Source organism: Saccostrea echinata, unplaced genomic scaffold (genome assembly GCF_033153115.1).
Source record: "Saccostrea echinata isolate AGI-Se365-2 ecotype Australia unplaced genomic scaffold, CSIRO_AGI_Sech_v1 ptg000060l, whole genome shotgun sequence".
Lineage (NCBI taxonomy): Eukaryota > Metazoa > Mollusca > Bivalvia > Ostreida > Ostreidae > Saccostrea > Saccostrea echinata.
The window spans coordinates 5,462,986-5,487,451 of record NW_026889809.1 but is presented as its reverse complement, the minus strand read 5'-3'; the positions used below and the strand labels follow the sequence as shown (position 1 = coordinate 5,487,451).

The 24,466-nt window shown below is 37.2% G+C and overlaps 5 protein-coding genes across 5 annotated transcripts; all 5 read right to left on the bottom strand.

Moving 5' to 3' along the window:
- Window positions 1–27: 27 nt before the first annotated feature.
- LOC133174970 (chitotriosidase-1-like) lies at window positions 28–1,825 on the bottom strand. The gene is made up of 6 exons (XM_061310062.1): window positions 1,707–1,825; window positions 1,179–1,587; window positions 772–1,028; window positions 555–679; window positions 349–472; window positions 28–261 (listed from the first exon to the last, which is right to left on the bottom strand). The coding sequence occupies exons 2-6, from the start codon at window positions 1,549–1,551 to the stop codon at window positions 28–30; spliced, it is 1,113 nt and encodes a 370-aa protein (XP_061166046.1). The 5' UTR covers window positions 1,552–1,587; window positions 1,707–1,825.
- A 94-nt stretch (window positions 1,826–1,919) lies between these two features.
- LOC133174969 (chitotriosidase-1-like) lies at window positions 1,920–3,730 on the bottom strand. The gene is made up of 6 exons (XM_061310061.1): window positions 3,599–3,730; window positions 3,071–3,479; window positions 2,664–2,920; window positions 2,447–2,571; window positions 2,241–2,364; window positions 1,920–2,153 (listed from the first exon to the last, which is right to left on the bottom strand). Exons 1-6 carry the CDS (start codon window positions 3,728–3,730, stop codon window positions 1,920–1,922), a joined length of 1,281 nt encoding a protein of 426 aa, XP_061166045.1.
- An 81-nt stretch (window positions 3,731–3,811) lies between these two features.
- On the bottom strand, window positions 3,812–7,442 carry LOC133174968 (probable chitinase 10). The gene is made up of 12 exons (XM_061310059.1): window positions 7,383–7,442; window positions 6,855–7,263; window positions 6,448–6,704; window positions 6,231–6,355; window positions 6,025–6,148; window positions 5,743–5,937; window positions 5,491–5,613; window positions 4,963–5,371; window positions 4,556–4,812; window positions 4,339–4,463; window positions 4,133–4,256; window positions 3,812–4,045 (listed from the first exon to the last, which is right to left on the bottom strand). Exons 2-12 carry the CDS (start codon window positions 7,225–7,227, stop codon window positions 3,812–3,814), a joined length of 2,346 nt encoding a protein of 781 aa, XP_061166043.1. The 5' UTR covers window positions 7,228–7,263; window positions 7,383–7,442.
- Window positions 7,443–7,595: 153 nt separating this feature from the next.
- LOC133174967 (chitotriosidase-1-like) lies at window positions 7,596–14,450 on the bottom strand. The gene is made up of 6 exons (XM_061310058.1): window positions 14,414–14,450; window positions 8,747–8,926; window positions 8,340–8,596; window positions 8,123–8,247; window positions 7,917–8,040; window positions 7,596–7,829 (listed from the first exon to the last, which is right to left on the bottom strand). The coding sequence occupies exons 1-6, from the start codon at window positions 14,448–14,450 to the stop codon at window positions 7,596–7,598; spliced, it is 957 nt and encodes a 318-aa protein (XP_061166042.1).
- Window positions 14,451–22,154: 7,704 nt separating this feature from the next.
- LOC133174986 (uncharacterized) lies at window positions 22,155–23,824 on the bottom strand. Its single transcript, XM_061310077.1, has 3 exons — window positions 23,758–23,824; window positions 22,376–23,662; window positions 22,155–22,284 (listed from the first exon to the last, which is right to left on the bottom strand). Exons 1-3 carry the CDS (start codon window positions 23,816–23,818, stop codon window positions 22,274–22,276), a joined length of 1,359 nt encoding a protein of 452 aa, XP_061166061.1. The 5' UTR covers window positions 23,819–23,824; the 3' UTR covers window positions 22,155–22,273.
- Between the last annotated feature and the right edge of the window lie 642 nt (window positions 23,825–24,466).

Below are 24,466 nucleotides of genomic sequence, written 5' to 3'. Positions count from 1 at the left end.
ATAATCATTCGAGTTCAAATTGTTAGATCAGCAAAAGTGACTTCTTAATTGAAATGACTGGAAAACGTTACATGCCTCGTAATAGGCCAACAACCCTGCTTCTCCAGTATACGTTCCAGCCGCTCCTGCTCCTACGGCGGGCGCTCCTACTCCTGTATTACTGGAACTAGAGAGGGTGAAGGATCTGCCATACAAACCCATTCCCAAAACCAGTTTTTCTGGAGGTGCACCGAGATTAATCCAGTAGTTCACCGCGTAATCCTGCGCAAATAATGAATGAAAGATGCAAGGCAAGTACATTCAAAAGATCTATTAGCGAGGAAATCATACCCGAACTGACAAACCTACCACATTCATATATGCAGCAGTTCCAACTTCACCGGCACGGCCAAATAGCGCACTGTGATGTCCGGTGGTTGCTTCCCAGCTTCCATGAAGATCGTAGCTCATTAGGTTGATGAAATCTAGCTCTCTGAAATACAGAAGAAGAAATAAAATAACTCATGAGTGCACTTGGCAAATCAGGCACCCGGCACAGCCAGAATGCAACTTACTTGGAGATGAGGTCAATTTCATAGGCTTTGTCGATTGTACTTTTGCCAGCTGCAACAGCTGCCGTCAGTAACAGAGGCGCGCGGTTGTTGGCTACACCATCAGCGTCAAACACTTGGCGAAGTTTCTGAAAGAGAAGACAGACATAGTGGGAGCCTTGTGGCAAGATCTGTGGACTTGATACAGCTGCCCTGGAACGGAAGTTTTTGTTATACTGACCTGCACAAAAGACGTGAAACGCTGTTTGTCCTCTGGAGGGCTTCCATTACCACCCGGATACTCCCAGTCCAGATCCAGACCGTCGAATCCGTAAGTTTTTAAGTAGGCCAAGGCGTTGTTTGCAAAAGCTGCCATGTCATTGGGGTCATCTACCACGGCAGTGAAGGGCGCGGTGCCGTGAGTCCATCCACCTATGGCCAGCAGGATCTTGAGGTCTGGGTTCACGGATCGCAGGTTCATTATCTTCTCGTATTGGCCTGCATTGAGAATAGTCCAACATGTGAGTACAAACGAATCCAAGCAAGGCACCAGTGTTTTTTTTGTCGCCTCGAGAGCTTGAATACCTGACACGTTACCAAAAATGATCTATATTCTACCTACAATGGCCTAGGTGACGTGTTACTTACCACCGGTGCCCTTGTCGTTCCACTCATAAGCATCGATTGTGTTGCCCACGACTTTACCGAAAGCGTACATGATATGAGTGCAGAGGAAAGGATCCACATCATCCGCTTTGAAGGTCATAGGAGCAGTTCTGTATTGTGCCCAGTTGGTGAAGTAACATACTCGTTTGTATCCCGACACTGCAGTGCTGGGAATGGTGGTAGGTAATCTAGTGGAGGAGGATGGCACAGTTTGAGAGGAGGAATGCAATGATGGTGGCAAAGGAGTGGAAGCTACAGGTGATCCAGACAGCTCACTTCGCAATAAGTTCATCAGAGGATACGCCCCATCGCCACAGCTGTTGCTGAAATCGTCTTGATCAAGAGACCAAACCATACCGCCACCCAGTCCTTTGGACTTGATGTAGTCAACCTTTCAACGAGAGAACGAGTGAAAATTATAGTCTAGACAGACCAGATTCATCAGTGGGATTGCAAGCTGTGTAACTGTATCGGAGCTTAGGCCTAGACACTTCTCCCCTTTAAGCTTACCTTTACTTGGAAACTCTCTGTGTCGTCATATCCAATCCACTGGGTACCGTGATACGCATACGGTACCTTGTGCTCACCGTGCCACTGTCTTGTCCAACCATTGTATTTCAAATTATAACACACCTGCAACATTTGATCCGATCTTAGTAAAAATGATGAGTACTCTTCTTTTTTTTTTCGAATGCTATAATCATTCGAGTTCAAATTGTTAGATCAGCAAAAGTGACTTCTTAATTGAAATGACTGGAAAACGTTACATGCCTCGTAATAGGCCAACAACCCTGCTTCTCCAGTATACGTTCCAGCCGCTCCTGCTCCTACGGCGGGCGCTCCTACTCCTGTATTACTTGAACTAGAGAGGGTGAAGGATCTGCCATACAAACCCATTCCCAAAACCAGTTTTTCTGGAGGTGCACCGAGATTAATCCAGTAGTTCACCGCGTAATCCTGCGCAAATAATGAATGAAAGATGCGAGGCAAGTACATTCAAAAGATCTATTAGCGAGGAAATCATACCCGAACTGACAAACCTACCACATTCATATATGCAGCAGTTCCAACTTCACCGGCACGGCCAAATAGCGCACTGTGATGTCCGGTGGTTGCTTCCCAGCTTCCATGAAGATCGTAGCTCATTAGGTTGATGAAATCTAGCTCTCTGAAATACAGAAGAAGAAATAAAATAACTCATGAGTGCACTTGGCAAATCAGGCACCCGGCACAGCCAGAATGCAACTTACTTGGAGATGAGGTCAATTTCATAGGCTTTGTCGATTGTACTTTTGCCAGCTGCAACAGCTGCCGTCAGTAACAGAGGCGCGCGGTTGTTGGCTACACCATCAGCGTCAAACACTTGGCGAAGTTTCTGAAAGAGAAGACAGACATAGTGGGAGCCTTGTGGCAAGATCTGTGGACTTGATACAGCTGCCCTGGAACGGAAGTTTTTGTTATACTGACCTGCACAAAAGACGTGAAACGCTGTTTGTCCTCTGGAGGGCTTCCATTACCACCCGGATACTCCCAGTCCAGATCCAGACCGTCGAATCCGTAAGTTTTTAAGTAGGCCAAGGCGTTGTTTGCAAAAGCTGCCATGTCATTGGGGTCATCTACCACGGCAGTGAAGGGCGCGGTGCCGTGAGTCCATCCACCTATGGCCAGCAGGATCTTGAGGTCTGGGTTCACGGATCGCAGGTTCATTATCTTCTCGTATTGGCCTGCATTGAGAATAGTCCAACATGTGAGTACAAACGAATCCAAGCAAGGCACCAGTGTTTTTTTTGTCGCCTCGAGAGCTTGAATACCTGACACGTTACCGAAAATGATCTATATTCTACCTACAATGGCCTAGGTGACGTGTTACTTACCACCGGTGCCCTTGTCGTTCCACTCATAAGCATCGATTGTGTTGCCCACGACTTTACCGAAAGCGTACATGATATGAGTGCAGAGGAAAGGATCCACATCATCCGCTTTGAAGGTCATAGGAGCAGTTCTGTATTGTGCCCAGTTGGTGAAGTAACATACTCGTTTGTATCCCGACACTGCAGTGCTGGGAATGGTGGTAGGTAATCTAGTGGAGGAGGATGGCACAGTTTGAGAGGAGGAATGCAATGATGGTGGCAAAGGAGTGGAAGCTACAGGTGATCCAGACAGCTCACTTCGCAATAAGTTCATCAGAGGATACGCCCCATCGCCACAGCTGTTGCTGAAATCGTCTTGATCAAGAGACCAAACCATACCGCCACCCAGTCCTTTGGACTTGATGTAGTCAACCTATCAACGAGAGGACGAGTGAAAATTATAGTCTAGACAGACCAGATTCATCAGTGGGATTGCAAGCTGTGTAACTGTATCGGAGCTTAGGCCTAGACACTTCTCCCCTTTAAGCTTACCTTTACTTGGAAACTCTCTGTGTCGTCATATCCAATCCACTGGGTACCGTGATACGCATACGGTACCTTGTGCTCACCGTGCCACTGTCTTGTCCAACCATTGTATTTCAAATTATAACACACCTGCAACATTTGATCCGATCTTAGTAAAAATGATGAGTACTCTTCTTTTTTTTTTCGAATGCTATAATCATTCGAGTTCAAATTGTTAGATCAGCAAAAGTGACTTCTTAATTGAAATGACTGGAAAACGTTACATGCCTCGTAATAGGCCAACAACCCTGCTTCTCCAGTATACGTTCCAGCCGCTCCTGCTCCTACGGCGGGCGCTCCTACTCCTGTATTACTGGAACTAGAGAGGGTGAAGGATCTGCCATACAAACCCATTCCCAAAACCAGTTTTTCTGGAGGTGCACCGAGATTAATCCAGTAGTTCACCGCGTAATCCTGCGCAAATAATGAATGAAAGATGCGAGGCAAGTACATTCAAAAGATCTATTAGCGAGGAAATCATACCCGAACTGACAAACCTACCACATTCATATATGCAGCAGTTCCAACTTCACCGGCACGGCCAAATAGCGCACTGTGATGTCCGGTGGTTGCTTCCCAGCTTCCATGAAGATCGTAGCTCATTAGGTTGATGAAATCTAGCTCTCTGAAATACAGAAGAAGAAATAAAATAACTCATGAGTGCACTTGGCAAATCAGGCACCCGGCACAGCCAGAATGCAACTTACTTGGAGATGAGGTCAATTTCATAGGCTTTGTCGATTGTACTTTTGCCAGCTGCAACAGCTGCCGTCAGTAACAGAGGCGCGCGGTTGTTGGCTACACCATCAGCGTCAAACACTTGGCGAAGTTTCTGAAAGAGAAGACAGACATAGTGGGAGCCTTGTGGCAAGATCTGTGGACTTGATACAGCTGCCCTGGAACGGAAGTTTTTGTTATACTGACCTGCACAAAAGACGTGAAACGCTGTTTGTCCTCTGGAGGGCTTCCATTACCACCCGGATACTCCCAGTCCAGATCCAGACCGTCGAATCCGTAAGTTTTTAAGTAGGCCAAGGCGTTGTTTGCAAAAGCTGCCATGTCATTGGGGTCATCTACCACGGCAGTGAAGGGCGCGGTGCCGTGAGTCCATCCACCTATGGCCAGCAGGATCTTGAGGTCTGGGTTCACGGATCGCAGGTTCATTATCTTCTCGTATTGGCCTGCATTGAGAATAGTCCAACATGTGAGTACAAACGAATCCAAGCAAGGCACCAGTGTTTTTTTTGTCGCCTCGAGAGCTTGAATACCTGACACGTTACCGAAAATGATCTATATTCTACCTACAATGGCCTAGGTGACGTGTTACTTACCACCGGTGCCCTTGTCGTTCCACTCATAAGCATCGATTGTGTTGCCCACGACTTTACCGAAAGCGTACATGATATGAGTGCAGAGGAAAGGATCCACATCATCCGCTTTGAAGGTCATAGGAGCAGTTCTGTATTGTGCCCAGTTGGTGAAGTAACATACTCGTTTGTATCCCGACACTGCAGTGCTGGGAATGGTGGTAGGTAATCTAGTGGAGGAGGATGGCACAGTTTGAGAGGAGGAATGCAATGATGGTGGCAAAGGAGTGGAAGCTACAGGTGATCCAGACAGCTCACTTCGCAATAAGTTCATCAGAGGATACGCCCCATCGCCACAGCTGTTGCTGAAATCGTCTTGATCAAGAGACCAAACCATACCGCCACCCAGTCCTTTGGACTTGATGTAGTCAACCTATCAACGAGAGGACGAGTGAAAATTATAGTCTAGACAGACCAGATTCATCAGTGGGATTGCAAGCTGTGTAACTGTATCGGAGCTTAGGCCTAGACACTTCTCCCCTTTAAGCTTACCTTTACTTGGAAACTCTCTGTGTCGTCATATCCAATCCACTGGGTACCGTGATACGCATACGGTACCTTGTGCTCACCGTGCCACTGTCTTGTCCAACCATTGTATTTCAAATTATAACACACCTGCAACATTTGATCCGATCTTAGTAAAAATGATGAGTACTCTTCTTTTTTTTTTCGAATGCTATAATCATTCGAGTTCAAATTGTTAGATCAGCAAAAGTGACTTCTTAATTGAAATGACTGGAAAACGTTACATGCCTCGTAATAGGCCAACAACCCTGCTTCTCCAGTATACGTTCCAGCCGCTCCTGCTCCTACGGCGGGCGCTCCTACTCCTGTATTACTGGAACTAGAGAGGGTGAAGGATCTGCCATACAAACCCATTCCCAAAACCAGTTTTTCTGGAGGTGCACCGAGATTAATCCAGTAGTTCACCGCGTAATCCTGCGCAAATAATGAATGAAAGATGCAAGGCAAGTACATTCAAAAGATCTATTAGCGAGGAAATCATACCCGAACTGACAAACCTACCACATTCATATATGCAGCAGTTCCAACTTCACCGGCACGGCCAAATAGCGCACTGTGATGTCCGGTGGTTGCTTCCCAGCTTCCATGAAGATCGTAGCTCATTAGGTTGATGAAATCTAGCTCTCTGAAATACAGAAGAAGAAATAAAATAACTCATGAGTGCACTTGGCAAATCAGGCACCCGGCACAGCCAGAATGCAACTTACTTGGAGATGAGGTCAATTTCATAGGCTTTGTCGATTGTACTTTTGCCAGCTGCAACAGCTGCCGTCAGTAACAGAGGCGCGCGGTTGTTGGCTACACCATCAGCGTCAAACACTTGGCGAAGTTTCTGAAAGAGAAGACAGACATAGTGGGAGCCTTGTGGCAAGATCTGTGGACTTGATACAGCTGCCCTGGAACGGAAGTTTTTGTTATACTGACCTGCACAAAAGACGTGAAACGCTGTTTGTCCTCTGGAGGGCTTCCATTACCACCCGGATACTCCCAGTCCAGATCCAGACCGTCGAATCCGTAAGTTTTTAAGTAGGCCAAGGCGTTGTTTGCAAAAGCTGCCATGTCATTGGGGTCATCTACCACGGCAGTGAAGGGCGCGGTGCCGTGAGTCCATCCACCTATGGCCAGCAGGATCTTGAGGTCTGGGTTCACGGATCGCAGGTTCATTATCTTCTCGTATTGGCCTGCATTGAGAATAGTCCAACATGTGAGTACAAACGAATCCAAGCAAGGCACCAGTGTTTTTTTTGTCGCCTCGAGAGCTTGAATACCTGACACGTTACCAAAAATGATCTATATTCTACCTACAATGGCCTAGGTGACGTGTTACTTACCACCGGTGCCCTTGTCGTTCCACTCATAAGCATCGATTGTGTTGCCCACGACTTTACCGAAAGCGTACATGATATGAGTGCAGAGGAAAGGATCCACATCATCCGCTTTGAAGGTCATAGGAGCAGTTCTGTATTGTGCCCAGTTGGTGAAGTAACATACTCGTTTGTATCCCGACACTGCAGTGCTGGGAATGGTGGTAGGTAATCTAGTGGAGGAGGATGGCACAGTTTGAGAGGAGGAATGCAATGATGGTGGCAAAGGAGTGGAAGCTACAGGTGATCCAGACAGCTCACTTCGCAATAAGTTCATCAGAGGATACGCCCCATCGCCACAGCTGTTGCTGAAATCGTCTTGATCAAGAGACCAAACCATACCGCCACCCAGTCCTTTGGACTTGATGTAGTCAACCTTTCAACGAGAGAACGAGTGAAAATTATAGTCTAGACAGACCAGATTCATCAGTGGGATTGCAAGCTGTGTAACTGTATCGGAGCTTAGGCCTAGACACTTCTCCCCTTTAAGCTTACCTTTACTTGGAAACTCTCTGTGTCGTCATATCCAATCCACTGGGTACCGTGATACGCATACGGTACCTTGTGCTCACCGTGCCACTGTCTTGTCCAACCATTGTATTTCAAATTATAACACACCTGCAACATTTGATCCGATCTTAGTAAAAATGATGAGTACTCTTCTTTTTTTTTTCGAATGCTATAATCATTCGAGTTCAAATTGTTAGATCAGCAAAAGTGACTTCTTAATTGAAATGACTGGAAAACGTTACATGCCTCGTAATAGGCCAACAACCCTGCTTCTCCAGTATACGTTCCAGCCGCTCCTGCTCCTACGGCGGGCGCTCCTACTCCTGTATTACTTGAACTAGAGAGGGTGAAGGATCTGCCATACAAACCCATTCCCAAAACCAGTTTTTCTGGAGGTGCACCGAGATTAATCCAGTAGTTCACCGCGTAATCCTGCGCAAATAATGAATGAAAGATGCGAGGCAAGTACATTCAAAAGATCTATTAGCGAGGAAATCATACCCGAACTGACAAACCTACCACATTCATATATGCAGCAGTTCCAACTTCACCGGCACGGCCAAATAGCGCACTGTGATGTCCGGTGGTTGCTTCCCAGCTTCCATGAAGATCGTAGCTCATTAGGTTGATGAAATCTAGCTCTCTGAAATACAGAAGAAGAAATAAAATAACTCATGAGTGCACTTGGCAAATCAGGCACCCGGCACAGCCAGAATGCAACTTACTTGGAGATGAGGTCAATTTCATAGGCTTTGTCGATTGTACTTTTGCCAGCTGCAACAGCTGCCGTCAGTAACAGAGGCGCGCGGTTGTTGGCTACACCATCAGCGTCAAACACTTGGCGAAGTTTCTGAAAGAGAAGACAGACATAGTGGGAGCCTTGTGGCAAGATCTGTGGACTTGATACAGCTGCCCTGGAACGGAAGTTTTTGTTATACTGACCTGCACAAAAGACGTGAAACGCTGTTTGTCCTCTGGAGGGCTTCCATTACCACCCGGATACTCCCAGTCCAGATCCAGACCGTCGAATCCGTAAGTTTTTAAGTAGGCCAAGGCGTTGTTTGCAAAAGCTGCCATGTCATTGGGGTCATCTACCACGGCAGTGAAGGGCGCGGTGCCGTGAGTCCATCCACCTATGGCCAGCAGGATCTTGAGGTCTGGGTTCACGGATCGCAGGTTCATTATCTTCTCGTATTGGCCTGCATTGAGAATAGTCCAACATGTGAGTACAAACGAATCCAAGCAAGGCATCAGTGTTTTTTTTGTCGCCTCGAGAGCTTGAATACCTGACACGTTACCGAAAATGATCTATATTCTACCTACAATGGCCTAGGTGACGTGTTACTTACCACCGGTGCCCTTGTCGTTCCACTCATAAGCATCGATTGTGTTGCCCACGACTTTACCGAAAGCGTACATGATATGAGTGCAGAGGAAAGGATCCACATCATCCGCTTTGAAGGTCATAGGAGCAGTTCTGTATTGTGCCCAGTTGGTGAAGTAGCATACTCGTTTATATGGTTGTACGACTGAATTGAAAATGTATAAAATTTTTATGTACAAATACCTCCTCATGAACGGAATTCATATTTAAGGATCATTAGGTAGTACTCTCTTACTTGGTGATTTCAGACATTAATCTTTTAGAAAAAAGAAATGATTGTGTACCTCTAAATATGATGACTATTAATCCTAAGACCGCCACCTTCTTCTGTTGAAAAGAAATCTTAATTTAATTGCATATATGTATTTTTTTCCAGACATGTTTGCTAGAGTGTGTTGAAAAGAAAACATTGCAGATAATTTCTGTGTACCTCAAATTAAAGAAAATGTTTTACAGTCTCCTTGATACAAGAGAGAAGTTTTATTAAGATAAATCTACTTTCACGTTGGGCAGATTTTAATCTATCTAAATCATAATCTTAGAAATGGGACCACAGTTTAAGTTAAAAGTTTACATATGAATAAACAAAATAAAAATAACATCTTTTTTCAATTGGATCGATGTCATCACGACCACCTTTCTCGTGATCCTCACCCTTAACCTGAGGGTTGGGTTGAAGGAGCAGAAAAGGGATCTAAGAATTAAACAGAAATATGCTGACATCCAAATAAAAAAAGACTACAATTTTTCAAACATATAGACAGTATGTTGTCCTTAATACAGGTTACATAAAGGGATAGAAAGAGACAGACATGCATTTTTTAAAGTGAGCATTAAGGTCCACATCTCTCTTTTTTTACGTATCATATATTTCTATAGCCGGTTACCATAAATTAAGTTTAATATCGAGACAAAATAAGTGAATTGTATATTAAAAAACAACGTGAATTCGTCTTAGAATATAGATTGTATAGATCCCAAACAAAGAATTACTATAGTTAACTATAGATATTATACTTAACTACGATGCATTATAGATAGATCTCATAGATATTATAGTTAGCTACTACTAATACTTAGATTTGTTCCCCTAATAGGACTTCATTGTCTATCATTAAGAATCCGTTACATATAAAATATAGCCGTATTAATTTAAAGTATTTTGGGGAAGAAGAGTATTACCAAAATATTTTTTTAAAGTAATTTAGTAAGTAGTAATTAATCAAAGAAGAATACGTTGAAATCTATAGGATAAACAAATTCTTTAAAAATAAAAATATAAATACTAGGAATATCAATAAATGCTATGGTGGATAGATGCCTTTAATCATTAGGATTAGAATAAAGCTTGAAAATGATATTTTTCCAGATTTCCGGATTTATTAAAATGGATGTAAGTCTTATACGGTACCAATTTTGATGCACCAGATGCGACAAATTATGTCTCTTCAGTGATGCTCATGCCGAAACGTTGAAAATCCGTAAAATTCAAATAATAAAAAAAAACTTGAAAGAGCTGAAAAAAGGGGGTGCCAAAGACTGGAGCCAATTACGTTGAAGGATCACAGCTATGCATGAGGGAGAAAATCCTTAATTTTGAAATTATTTTTTTTATTTTTTTTTTCACAGAAATTACTGAAACTGATTTTATGTTTAAATGCCTATTTTTACATAAACGTATTCAATGGCAATAAAACTGTAAGATATTTATATATGATATATACGTATACAAATGTACATTGTAGAGTCATTATTAAAATAAAGCATGAAAGTCTCTAAAGAAGTAAGTTTTTAAGTTGTTTTTGAAATCATCAATAGATTTTGATTGCTTAATATGCAAAAGTGTCCACAAATTTGGTCCGCTGGTACTAAAACTGAAAGTTTTTCTTTTATGCAATTTTTTATTTGAAGTTTGTTTTGGCAAAAGTTAAGTTAAATATTCTCGTGCTTGGCCCACTGAACAGTTATACATAAATGTCAGAATTTTCACTGATATCTTAGATTTTATAACTAGCCAGTTGAGATCAAAGAGAGCTCCTTTCGAACTGTCAAATTCTCTCCTATTTAATACAAACTTGGCACATATATTCTGAATTTCGCATTGTGCTGTACTAAAAAAAATAACATTGCAATGGTCTAAATATTAAATAACTAATGATAAAACCAAAATTTCCGTAGGTTCCTTTGTTCAATATTTTCGAACACATTTAATCCTTAGATAATTTAACATTGTTGTACGACATTTCCTGTTTACATGTTCTTTGAAATTTAGGTTTTCATCTAAAAACGCACTCAAGTTTTGTATACATTTTACGGATTTGATTTCATTTTCATTAGTTTTTATACGGTATATTATAATATATTTATTATAAATTAAATATATATCCGTATTTTCAAGGTAGTAACAAAGTACTTAGCTACTGCGAAGTAGCTTCTTGATTCAACTCCAAGGAGATAACTCTTCAAGAACAGGTTAAGGTCATTCATTAGGACACATTCTATTCTTACATTCTAATAGTAAAATATTGAATTTATTTCTAAATATATTGAGTATACAATCCATATATATCCTTACATATCTGTTGTTCATTCAATTTTATTGAATCTGAGCTCAAGGCTGTTACGGGTGGAATACATTAATTAACTATGAAACTTTACCCCAAAAGTTTATTCGAAAAAAATCCATACCAATTATGTAAATTTTGGAAACTCAATGGGAATACACATTTTATATTTCCTTTAAATATCAGACGTAAGCGTGAAAGAATATGAATGAGAAAATGAAAATTAACAATTTGAATTTCGTTGGAAAATACTTTGATTTAGTACAGTTAAAACTATATAAGGATATCATAGCTAACTATAGTAAACTTTTGTTTACTAAAGTATTTTGTTAGGGTATGTTCTTACTATTCTAGTGGTAACTGTTCATTCAAATCTTGAAGCTTTTTTTTTTTATTTCAATTTTTTTAAGCTTAAGGTCCTTATAACCACGTAAAGAAATACTTGGGCTTTCTTCCCAGTTACAGCTCCTTATGTTCAGTAGATCACAAGATAGCATTTACAATATCATTTGTTTCATTATGTTCTTATATGATAAATTTAGTATGTAATTACTAACTTAATATAATAATGAGTTTTGTTAACAAGAATTACCAATAAAGATTTGCTTAAAAGCCAGATTTATTGTACATGCTGCTATATAGTTCAACTGAGTAGTGGGAAATTGTGAGATCTTTTATATAATCAATCAAGAATATTTAAATCAAGAGTTTGAAGGATTTGTAAATTAATGACATTTTGAATGTTCATGTCATGTTTTCAATTCCAAATATGAAGAAAAACATTGAAAAGGAAGATGAGACTTGCAGAGAAATACAAGCAGTTCACTCCTTCATGTCATGTTTAGTTTTATAACATCAATCATCTTAGCATGTGTTTATCATAAACATATCATGTCGGGGAAAGTGGCTATACTAAAAACTACCAATGAAAAACACTTAACATGAACTTCTCTTTGCTTAACACTTAATCGAGGACAATCTGAGAACAAATAAGTAAAAAGTTTTCTCGCCTAAAGTGATAAAATCTATATAAACAATTTTGTATTCAATTGATAATTCACACAAAAATTCACCTATTTCATTGGAAGTAACGGAACAAGACGCTATGACATGCTGAAAACTTTTTGTAAACGGATTCGAACGTATAATGAACTGATACGTATCTTTCTTCGATACTAGAGTCCACATGTTTGCAATGTACTCTACTTGCATTTCTTTTGTTGAGAGTAATTATGTCCATAGTGAGACCTTATGTACAGTTGTATGAAGTAACTTGAAGTCATCGAAATCTGGATCAGAATGACTTAAATCTTTCCATGAAGAATTGTAGTAGGAATTTAATGGCTTGTTTTACAACTCCTAACCCTAACCCCTATCCCTGACTTTTACTTTCACCTAATCCTTTAATCCCCATTGACCTAAATGTTCACTTAAATCCATGTTCATTTTTGTTTTTATCCTGTACCCTACTCCTAACCCTAACCCAAACACTTGTTATACAATGTTCTTCAAAATATATTTGGGTGGAAACTGGCATTAGCTATGTTAGTGTGAAGGAATCTTCTTAAGGAGTATTTCCGAATAATGAATACGAATTTTGATGTTTGGTTGTAGTTAAAGTATTTGAACATCTGTATGGTAAAAACTGGTTTCGAAAGGTGATCACAATCAATGCAGCAAAACTCTCCAAAGAAATAAAGTTTTTTTTTTTGCCAATTTCAGTCTGTATTGGTTTTATTCCGAGCATACGTTCGCAAATAGCCGACCTAGTTGATATTTGGAATTTTTTTTATGTCTTTTACAATAAAATATTGAAATCTATTCAAAATATTCCAGTTAGTCTTTTGTTTTCAATTTTTTCCATAATTCACAACTGAATAATACTGAAGGCAAGACAATTTTCTTATAAAATATTTACTAACATTCTGGGGTTATTTGAGCATATTTACATTTATTCCAAAGTAGGATTTCCTTTCTTTTTCAAAGGTACGGGTAGTGTTTGGTAAAGACTAACTCGATTCTGGTATGATTTTGTCACCAACATGCAATATTTTTTTGCAATATATCTAAATATTAGAATATTTGATTTTTCTGCACTAAAAGAGAAACGCCATTTACAAGAATATTCATAGGTAACACTAAGTAACATCTGAAGACCTGCAGGTGTCAAACAAAGCTTAGCAGGTCATTTATAAAAACAGAATACAAAAAACCTGATAACTGCCCCTCCCCCTTGTTGTACTCCTTGTTCTACACAAAACCTTTGACACATATCCATTAATAATAGCACTATGTGTATCTATACGACAAACTTCTATGATGGACCATAATTTACAGTTGATCCCTAATTTATACAACTTAACCATCTAACCCTTTCTCTACAAGGAGTCGAAACTTTCAATAGACTGTCCAAAAAAAGCAGTATATACATTGTTTTTGCTTTCTATATTGTAGTATATATTTTCTTGCAATGCAAATGATGCTGTAGTGCAACTTAAACTTTTTTGGTAGCCATCCTGTTGAACATTGGGAAAATGTTAATTACAAAGAATAAATGATTGTTTTCGATCGTGGATATTTATTTTTTCAAACACCTTGAAAATTTTACATAACAGTTCACATATCGTTCTATAACTATGAGGGCTGTTTTTGTTTGTTGTCACCTTTATGCATAGTTACAGTGATATTCTCCACACTATTACGGTACGTATTTAAGCTCTAAAACAGCATTGAATATATTGCAAATAATTGTGCTGCTTGCTTCCAACGGTTTTAATATGCTCTGCTTGAATGAAGTCTACTACTGGGGTTTTCTGTGTTTTTTTTTTTAGCGATGAGACGGTTTCTCAGACTTCAGAACTCAATATAGGGCCTCCTGGTACGATGCCATTTGCGATGAATGCTTTCATTTGTTCATATTCATGTTGTGTAGTTCTGCAGAAAATTTCGTCAAATTGATTGTTGATAGATCTCCTAAAGATAGTTAGCAAAAACTTCCTACGGGGTTTCTGTGTCTAATTACAGGGTATATTTTATCTTTCTTTGGTCTTTGCTGATTAATTAAGTACCAGAATAATCATACGACACATGCTGCAGCATCGTCATTGTCTTTATTTCCACCATCAATGTTTCATACGCGCTGTTGAGGGTATTTTTGATTTCACGCTTAGCTTATTTAGGATGCGTTTTCCTTTTCTCGTAGCCTTCCATAGCGACCTTTCATAATTTCTTATCTGATGTTCTTTCTGATGGGAACCATGTCTTGGTCCAACGAGGATATTTGGAACTCACTTAGCTGTCCAGAAAAGCCTATGACTCCTCCTTTGAAGAATATTTATTTGGAAGATCCAGTGACGATTTGACGTCTGAATAAAGTGAATAAAACGTAGGGTACCAGCATTCACTAAAACGTATGATGGGAATGAAGCATTAAAAATAATGAATATGATTTAGATGCCCTAATGGACACTTTAAATAAGAAATTATTACCATCTTTTCTCGACTTGTGAACTCTGGCGATCTATATTTTTCTGCAACTATTGTAAGGAATTATTCTTATCTGGTTTCTGACTAAATGAAAAGTTTAAAGTATATTTGCTGAAATGCCTTTTATATAAAGTTGTTTGGGAATTCAAAGATTTTCTGACGTTAATGAAATTAATGATTGGAGACTTGTTTTAGAATATGTAAAATAAATATAATTTTCTAAACAAATTACAATGTTTTAGTCCTTAGCTTTTGAAAAGTAACAACATGTACTTAAAACAGATTTTGAATAGTGAGAATCAGCTTAAACTTTTTCTGTCTTATCTAATAGTCAATTTATTTGTATTTGTATCATTTTGCTTCTTTATATTACTACTTTACCATATATAAAAATGAGAAAATTTTCAATACATGTACACATAGCATATACAGTTTAATAACATTCCCAAAAATGAAGGTAAAAAGAGGAAATTCGGATTATAAAATATTTATTTTCAATTAATTATCTGCCTCAGCTTGGTAATGAAATATGGAGATAACAAACAGTATTCAAGCTCGAAGTCCATCAAAACAATACAAATCGGGAGCAGAATAAACACGGACCTAAAAAAACATTATAGGTGGGATCAGGTGCCATGAAGGAGTGAGCATCCCCTGCCGACTGGTTACACCCGCCGTGTGCTCCTTGTCATGATCGGTAAATAACAGAATAATCCATCGATAATTCAGTGTGTAAATAATGATCTAACAATTCGTATGAAAAACGCCGTCAGCAAATGACTTAATGATAGATTGTATTTGCTGACAAGGTCATTGTATCGACCATAGAACTTACAAAATGATAACATTAAACGAGGCTGTTGATATTCTTGTTGATAACATCTGATGGACTTTATGTGGTATTATCTTTTTATGCGAAAAATGAAACATTTCATCTTTTTTGAAATAGAAGTAGGCATTGGATATCTAGCAACAGTAATGTTTAGTTCTTGATAACAATGGAAAAGATAATAACCTTGACCTGACCTTGTTACTAAAATGCGACGATCAAATTAAACTAATTGACACCATGACTTAGTGATATTTCCATCTTGCATCTTTGAGACTTTCATTAATTATGCCCCCGTAATCGAGGATGAATTGAAGAAAAAGGGTATATAATTTTTGCCTTGTCCGTCCGTCTGTCTGTCTGTTTTTCTGCAAAAACTTTAACATTACCCATAACTTTTGATTTGTTGGAGCTATTTCTTTCATATTTCAAATGTGTATTTCTTTTAACTAGACCTTTTTTTGGGTACCATCATATTTGACCTTTTGACCTTGGAGTTGGACCCAGTTTTGCAAAATTTTAACTTTAACCTTGGCCATAACTTTTGACCAATTGGTGCTATGGCTTTCATTCTTCACATGTGTAATCCTTTTGACAAGACCTTACTTTGACCCTCACCTAGGAGTTTGACCTACTTTTGAAAAACTTTAACATTGACAATAACTTTTGATTAGTTGGATATATGGCTTTCATACTTCACACATGTAATTCTTGTGACAAAACCTTCCTTTGGATACCAACAACTTTGACCCTTTGACCTTGACCTTGGAGTTTGACCTACTTTTGAAAAATTTTAACCTTGGCCATTACTTTTGAACGTTGTTCTAGGGCTTTCATATTTCACGTGTATATTTCTTTTGAGAAGGCCTCTTCTGGGGCACCATTAATTTTGACCATTTGACTTGCCTTGATGTTTGACTTACTTTTGAAAAACTTTAACTTTCTCCGTATCTATTCAATGGTTGCTGCGGGGGCTTTCATATTTCACTGGCATATTTCTAGAGACAAGACCTTACTTTGGGTACCAACATATTTGATTTGCATTTGAGAAATTTTAGCCTTCGCTATAAGTTGCCATAACGGGGGTATCAGTGTTTCACAAATACATCTTGTTAATACCTGTAGATAACAGTAATCTTATTTTCCACTCCAACTACATATATCTGAATTCTAGATCTTACAGTGAGAAATATCATTGTACTTAATAATTGGACTATTTCTAATTTGAAAATAACAAAGGGATGCTTACATTTTTCATTGTATATCGATTAATGAAAGATTGTTCGCAATGAGCGAGGGAAATGTACATATACACATACAATGTGTTTGCAATGAAAGATTGAAGGTCATGGTCCTCTGGATTAATATTTACGACAATACTTTGAATCCTTGACTTTTTGATTTTGTTCGCAGAGAGATGATTCCAATTTGTCTCAGTATTCAGAAAACTACCATTGAAATCGTGGATATCTGAATGATTCTTCATTGCTTTAGACTCGCGAGATTTTTAATTATTAAAATTATATCGATTAAATGGAATAGATTAAATAAGTTTTATTTTACAATAACTATTATGCAATCTTTTTACGATATGTGTGATTCTGTGTATTTTATATTTTGCGAGAGCTAGACCTATATTTCTTATTATGAAACTGTTACAAACATTTGATCCCAAAGCCATTGAACTGGGATAAACAGAATTACTAAAAGCACAGTCTCCTTTCAGTTGAAGGCAGTCCCCCTGACTGCCATACATACAAATCCAGAAGAAAGTCTAGGCAAACTATTAGTGTTTTCGTTTTTATTTAAGTAAATGTACAAGGTTTGTTACTTAGATTTCAACAATAACATTAACAAAATACTTTTGATATCTCTCACCATTCGTGGATTTATTTATTTTCTAATATTTAAAAAAGTTGTTTGTTCGCAAATGACACAATCGTCCGCTTAAAATTTTAAATAAATGTTGATTGAGGGAAATTTTGACGGTAAATAGTAAAGAGTATTTAAAATTTAAGGTACAGTGTATTTAATTAAAGTTTCACCAGCATAGTTCTTTTTTTAATGTTGGAATACATCTTAGGTAAATTGTAAAGTAACATCGTCTCTCTAAAACCTTGTGAAAAACATTCATGTTTCATTTGTTATATTTATTTTAAATGTTATGTGCATTTTTGGCTCTGTAAGCACAGTGACGTAGCAGTCAATATATAATGTTTACACTGATTCTTTTTTTTTTCTTTTTAATTTTTCTTTCTTATCGATATACCTGTGACAGTTATTTTCTAAAAATAAAAAACTTTATTACACAGTACTTCACAATTCCCCATACTTTTTCTGAAAGCACATTCTTATTCAATCTGCATTCATTCAATGAAAAAAATATTCAAAGACAAAATATATATATATTTTTTTATGAATACTATTTAATATATATATATATATATATATATATATATATATATATATATATATATATATATATATATATATATATATATATATATATATATATATATATATATATATATATATATATATATATATAAAATGAAAAAAATGATTTATATTAAATGTAATTGCATATTTGATGCATTAAAAAGTAAAAGACTCACCATGGCGGCTATGGTCATCTGCTACAATGACCAGGCATGCGTCATTCTGAATTATATTGAATATGTTTAAAAGGATTGGTACTCTGTTTAACTGTAAACACACAGTGGACTAAATAGGAAGGTTCTGTGCTTTGACAAGAAATTTTAATTATTACTTTAAATGGTTATCAAATCTAAATGTTTAAAAATACGTATTTTCAGAATGTGTCTTTTCCAGATCATTAAGTAATAAGTACAGATATCCTTAAACAGAACAGAGAGGCTCAGCTCTGGTGACGTATGAACATATTCTGGCAAACTTTTTACATACAAATACTTTTATTCAAAACTCTCTATTCGGTTGATTTATTCACAAAAATTAAGTCTTATGACTTTAAAATCAAAAACAATTTTAATGTGTCAAAAGTTAAAGAAAGGAATGGAGCAAAGTAAATTGATACGCTTTGTAAATAATCTTGCGATTTAGACCAATAATGGTAAAAATGAATTTTTGCATTGCTTTTAACAGGAAAAAGTTATATTTGTGCTTACTGATAAAGATAATTATAAATCTAACGTTATATGTATTAATTGAGAATCTTTTACCATATATATGTTTATATTTGGATATTTACAATTTAGTTCATGTATTTGAATATAGTTTGTAAATTTACAGTAATATTATGATATTGCAACTGGCCTAATTTGTAGACGCAACGTTTGACCAGTATTTCATGTTATAAACATTTGGAGTTCCACAAAGAAATAGCAGTCAATGAACGATCAGGTAAACGCATTTAGGAGATATGCTAAATAACTATATCATTTACTTTACATGCGTCAAACATTTAAATGTACATAACATGAATCTTTCACATGAATTTCTGATTTTGTGGTTCCTATCATAAAGATATCATTTATTTTATAATATTGTATTATTCGTTCTCTGCTCGATAGTAACATAAAAGCAATCCTATTTCAAAGAGTACATGTATGTGAAAATGATCACACGGAAATGCAACATGTTTAGGGGGCTTGTTTGCTTTTATACTTAATTAAGATTAAGTAAAAAAAAAAAGATTGAAAATTTACGCACCTTCCTTTAACTACCGCCCCCCCCCCCCCCCCCTCAAAAAAATGTTTAAAAACAGGGTCAGAATTATACGGAAGCCCATTTAGGACCTATCAAAAATATTTTTGAATTCGATAATACAGATTAGCGAATTTGTTATAACGAATTTAATTCATTATAACAATTTCTTTGAATTCGTTGTAACGAATTTAATCTGTTATAACAAATTTGTAAAACAAATTCAAAAATTTGTTGTAACGAATAAAACTCGTTTTAACGAATTCTAAAACTTGTTATAATGAATTAAATTCGTTGAAACGAATTTTTTAATCTGTTATAACGAATTAAATTCGTTAAAACGAATTTGACAATTAGTTATATCGAATTTATATATATATATATATATATATATATATATATATATATATATATATATATATATATATATATATATATATATTTCTTTAAGCTTGGATTATTGAATTTGATTAATCAATTTTAATTCGTTAAAACGAATTTTAACATTTGTTTTAAACAAATTCAATTTATTATAACAAATTTAAGAGTTCGATTAAACGAATTTAATCTGTTTTATCAAATTTTAAAATTCGTTTTAAAGAATTCAATAAATCTGTTATAACAAATTTAATTCGTTATTACGAATTCAAAAAATTTTTATAACGAATATAATTCGTTAGAACAAATTCGACAATTCGTTATATCGAATTCAAAAATATTTTTGATAGGTCCTTAATGGGGTTTCGTAGAATTAACATTTAATTTCATAAACATCAATGTTAGTCCTGTTCTATGATTTTAATTTTGAAGATGATAAATTTAAACTGCAATTTACAATTTTTAGAAACTTATCGTTTTCTTATAATAGTGCCTAATAATAATATTTTTTATTAAATCACTTCACCGCTGATGCATAAAAAGTTTATCCTGCTTTCTGAATTGCACATCGTATGACCTTTTAAATCACAATGTTTGTGAAACCATTCATCGACTAATTCTAGTCGCGAAATTTCATTTAAAACTTTCATTTAATTTTAAATTCACCACACAAAGTATTACTCCTTTTAGAATAATGTGCAGAATTTAACGCTTTTAACCTCATGGAATGAGTTATTTTTTGCTGCTTTGATATATGTATTTCTAAGTTAATTAATTATCATGAATTCTTAAGTATAATTTTCTGAGTATCAACTATGATCTATTAACAACAAGTATAGACATTATCATGATTACATCAATGGAAGATATCGTGTTAAATGTTTCGATATCGATCTTTGAATACTAATAGAGGTCAGACAGACATGAATACTAATAGAGGTCAGACAGACATGAATACGTATGGTGATATCTGTGATTCTTTGAAAACTTATAGTTGTTTGAGAGACACGAAAACATATACTGATATTTGTGATTTCAGTGTCAATGTCTTTGAATACAGATAGATGTCTGGCGCCTTTTTCTTAACCTCTCTTGTGTCATATCTCACACAGTTTTCTTTTTTCATATATTCTTATCACAAAGTTTTGATTCATAAAAATCATTAAAGTTTATCATAAATGCGGCATGCATTAGTTTGATCAGTATAAAATAATGACAGTGTTGCAGGGTTTAATCCAGTGTAAAATACTGTTACCTGTTTAGTTTTCCATTCATACAAAGCTTTGCAAGTTCTAATTTCAGGTCCGTGGGAAGCAATTTCACTTGGATGTGAAACATTTTCAGTTTGAGAGCCCTGGGCACTACCAAGCAAAATTTCCTTGCAAAAAAAGGTCATTACTGAGGGGGTTCAAGCATAAAGTAGAGATGTTTTCTATAGTATACAATATATTTCCGAAAAATTGGGGGGGGGGGGCAACCACGTGCCCTACCGGTTCCTATGGCCACGAATTTTTACAGTTTTTGCCATAAGCCTAGAATAAATGATCCGTAAAAATCTCCTCACAATGCTTTATTATACTTCACATAAATCGAAGTCTTTTTTTAAAAGAAATCTTAAATCAAGTAAAAACTTAAATCATTGTAAACAGTTGATACCAGGTGGGCTTATCAACAGTTTAATCAGTAATTCTTGAGCCATGACTGATGCTTATCTGTAGGTTGACATCATTGAACTTGCTTATAGTTGCATTGAATATAATGAAATATGGAGATAACGAACATCATTTATAGTCCATTTAAACAATACAAACCGGAAGCAGAGCACACACGGACCTCCAAAAACATCAAAGGCGGGATCAGGTGCCAAGGAGGTGTAAGCATCCCCTGTCGATCAGTCACACCCTGCGTGTGTTCCTTGTCATGATCGGGTAAACGGAAAAATTTCAGTGTGTCAATTTGTATGAAAAACGTCAGTCATCATTTGACCTAATTATACTAGTAGATTATATTTGCTGACAATGTCTTTGTGTAGCCCATAGAACTTGCAAAATGATGACTTCAGACGAGACTGTTGTTTCATCATTGTTGGTTAATAATTTACCTGGTTTTAGAAATTAATCATACATAGAGCATAATCTTGCGTATCGAATCAGCTGGGAGAAATAAACCCCACATGCAGGTGATAAGGGTATATTGCTACATAAGTTAGGGAAGTTGACGATAGAAAAGTTGAAGTCAGCACATTTATCATAAAAAATTTGTTGTTAGGTTACCATTAACGTCTTTTTCTAGTAATATAACATAATATTTCATTCGATTATCTTCATTATTCTCATAATTCATACTTAAATTAAAGCATAGTCAATACATAAAATCTAAGATTTGTTCCTAATGGTGTACTTCATTTAACCTTAAAACATCATGAAAAACAATTTGGGCGTCATCTGTTTATTCCATAACCACGAGTATATTTACAAAAATAAAATCCAAGTCAGTGTCATTCCAAGTCTTCAATTCCGTGTTTTCATTTGGTCTCCAGTCTAATGGCTCACTAGTATTTACCTAAAAAATCACAGTGATCATAGGATACGATATTAGGTGAAGTTATCAAGTAATTATTTTTTTTAGTTTTTAATTTACAGTAAAAACTTACCAGATTTGTATCCACCATAGCCTCCGGAAAACCCGTCATTTAGATCATCAAAACCACTCAAACTGGAAGACAAAGTGGAGAAATCAGAAAATCCACCAAGTCCTGATCCTGGAAATCCACCTCCGGTACCTGATAATCCTCCACTTGGGAATCCAGAACTACCAGATGAGAAACTAGACCCACTCCTAGTAAGACTTAGAGACCTGCCACCAGATGGGAATCCACCGATTCCACTGCCCCCAATAGGAAATCCAGATCCTCCAAGAAGGAAGCCTCCGCCAGTTCCCCCTATAGGGAATCCACTTCCAAGACTACCACCTCCAATGGGGAAACCAGCACCACCGGTTGGAAATCCGCTACTTGGGAATCCGGAACTACCAGATGAGAAACTAGAACCACTTCTAGTTAAACTTAAAGAGCTACCACCAGATGGAAATCCACCTAAACCACTGCCACCAATAGGGAATCCAGATCCTCCCATAGGGAAGCCTCCACTTGTTCCCCCGATGGGGAATCCACTTCCGAGACTACCACCTCCAATGGGGAAACCAGCACCACCAGTTGGAAATCCTCCACTAGGAAATCCAGAACCACTAAGAGGGAATCCTCCTCCAAGACTTCCACTGCCAATTGGGAATCCTCCTAGACCTCCACTGCTTAAAGGGAAGCCAGCACCACCGCTCGGGAATCCTCCACTAGGCAATCCGGATCCTCCAAACGGGAGTCCTCCTCCAAGGCTGGAGCTTCCCAAAGGCAACCCTCCAAAGCCACCACCTAATGGAGAACCTGATCCCCCAAGCGGAAAACCACCAGTGAGACTACCTCCACCAATAGGGAACCCAGCACCACCACTTGGGAGTCCACCTGAAGGAAACCCAGAACCTCCAAGTGGGAATCCACCTCCAAGACTGCCGCCTCCTAAAGGAATACCTCCAATACCACTGCCTAGTGGGGAACCAGATCCTCCAAGCGGAAGACCTCCAAATCCAGGGCTTAATGGGAATCCACCAGTTGGACTGCCACCGATAGGGCTAATAGCACTTCCACCACCTAATGGAAGAGCTCCACTACCACCAAATCCTGGATATCCACCTCTGCTAAAGTTAAATCCATCAGGAATGATGTGCAGTCTGACCAAGTATTGGTAATACTGGAGATACTGGACAGAGGCTGGTCCGTATGTTACATACAGATAGTAGAGGTACTGGATGTAGACGATATACCTGTATCCACCAGAAGGATAGTTGCGGTAGATGGAGGACGGGCCAGTCGGAGTAGAAGGGTAACCTGTGATAGACGAAGATGTTGGTCATTTAATTGATATACATGTAGAAAAGTAAAATCAGTAGTTTTTCCAAAATAGAGAAAAGATAAAATTTTACCAGTGTTATATGTGGCAGCCACGTATGTGACTAACAGTAGTAAACACACCTCCTTAAGCATGGTTTCTGTAAATGTTAACAATTTTTTTTACAAAAAATTAAGAATATCAAATTTCTTTGATAATAATAAGAGAAATAAAATATCTTTATACCGTGCTTTTTACGAGATAATTACACTTCATTGAAGTGCATAAATGTTTTACAAAATCAAATTCGAAGAATTTAAAAATAAAATTTTACAGTTTAAAATCATTTGAAAAATACTTCTATTTTTATATCCATTATTCTGAACGCAAAAAAGAGTATTTTTGATAGATTTTTCTTCTCTTCATGTAAATAAAATACCTTTTAAGTGTTTCTAGCTTCTGGAGAGACACTGGACTGAAGATGAACTGTCTTGATGGGTCTTTTATATGTTTTCCTTTCGTTATAAAATTTTGGTGAGTGAAATTTTCAAGATGATCAGCACTAATCAAATTCCGATCAGGAAGTTAATAAAAACATTAAAATAATGCATGTTTAGCATCTGTAGTTTGTTGCATTGACAAAATAAACGGCTCGTTGTACTACCATTGTATTGTTCATCAAATGCTAGTACCGTGTTTGACTATACATAGTCTGTGTTCTAAAGTTTAGAACAGGTGCACGACATTGCAAGCCATTGTCGAGACGATGCGTCAAAAAAACTTTATTTTTGGAATGCTTCTAC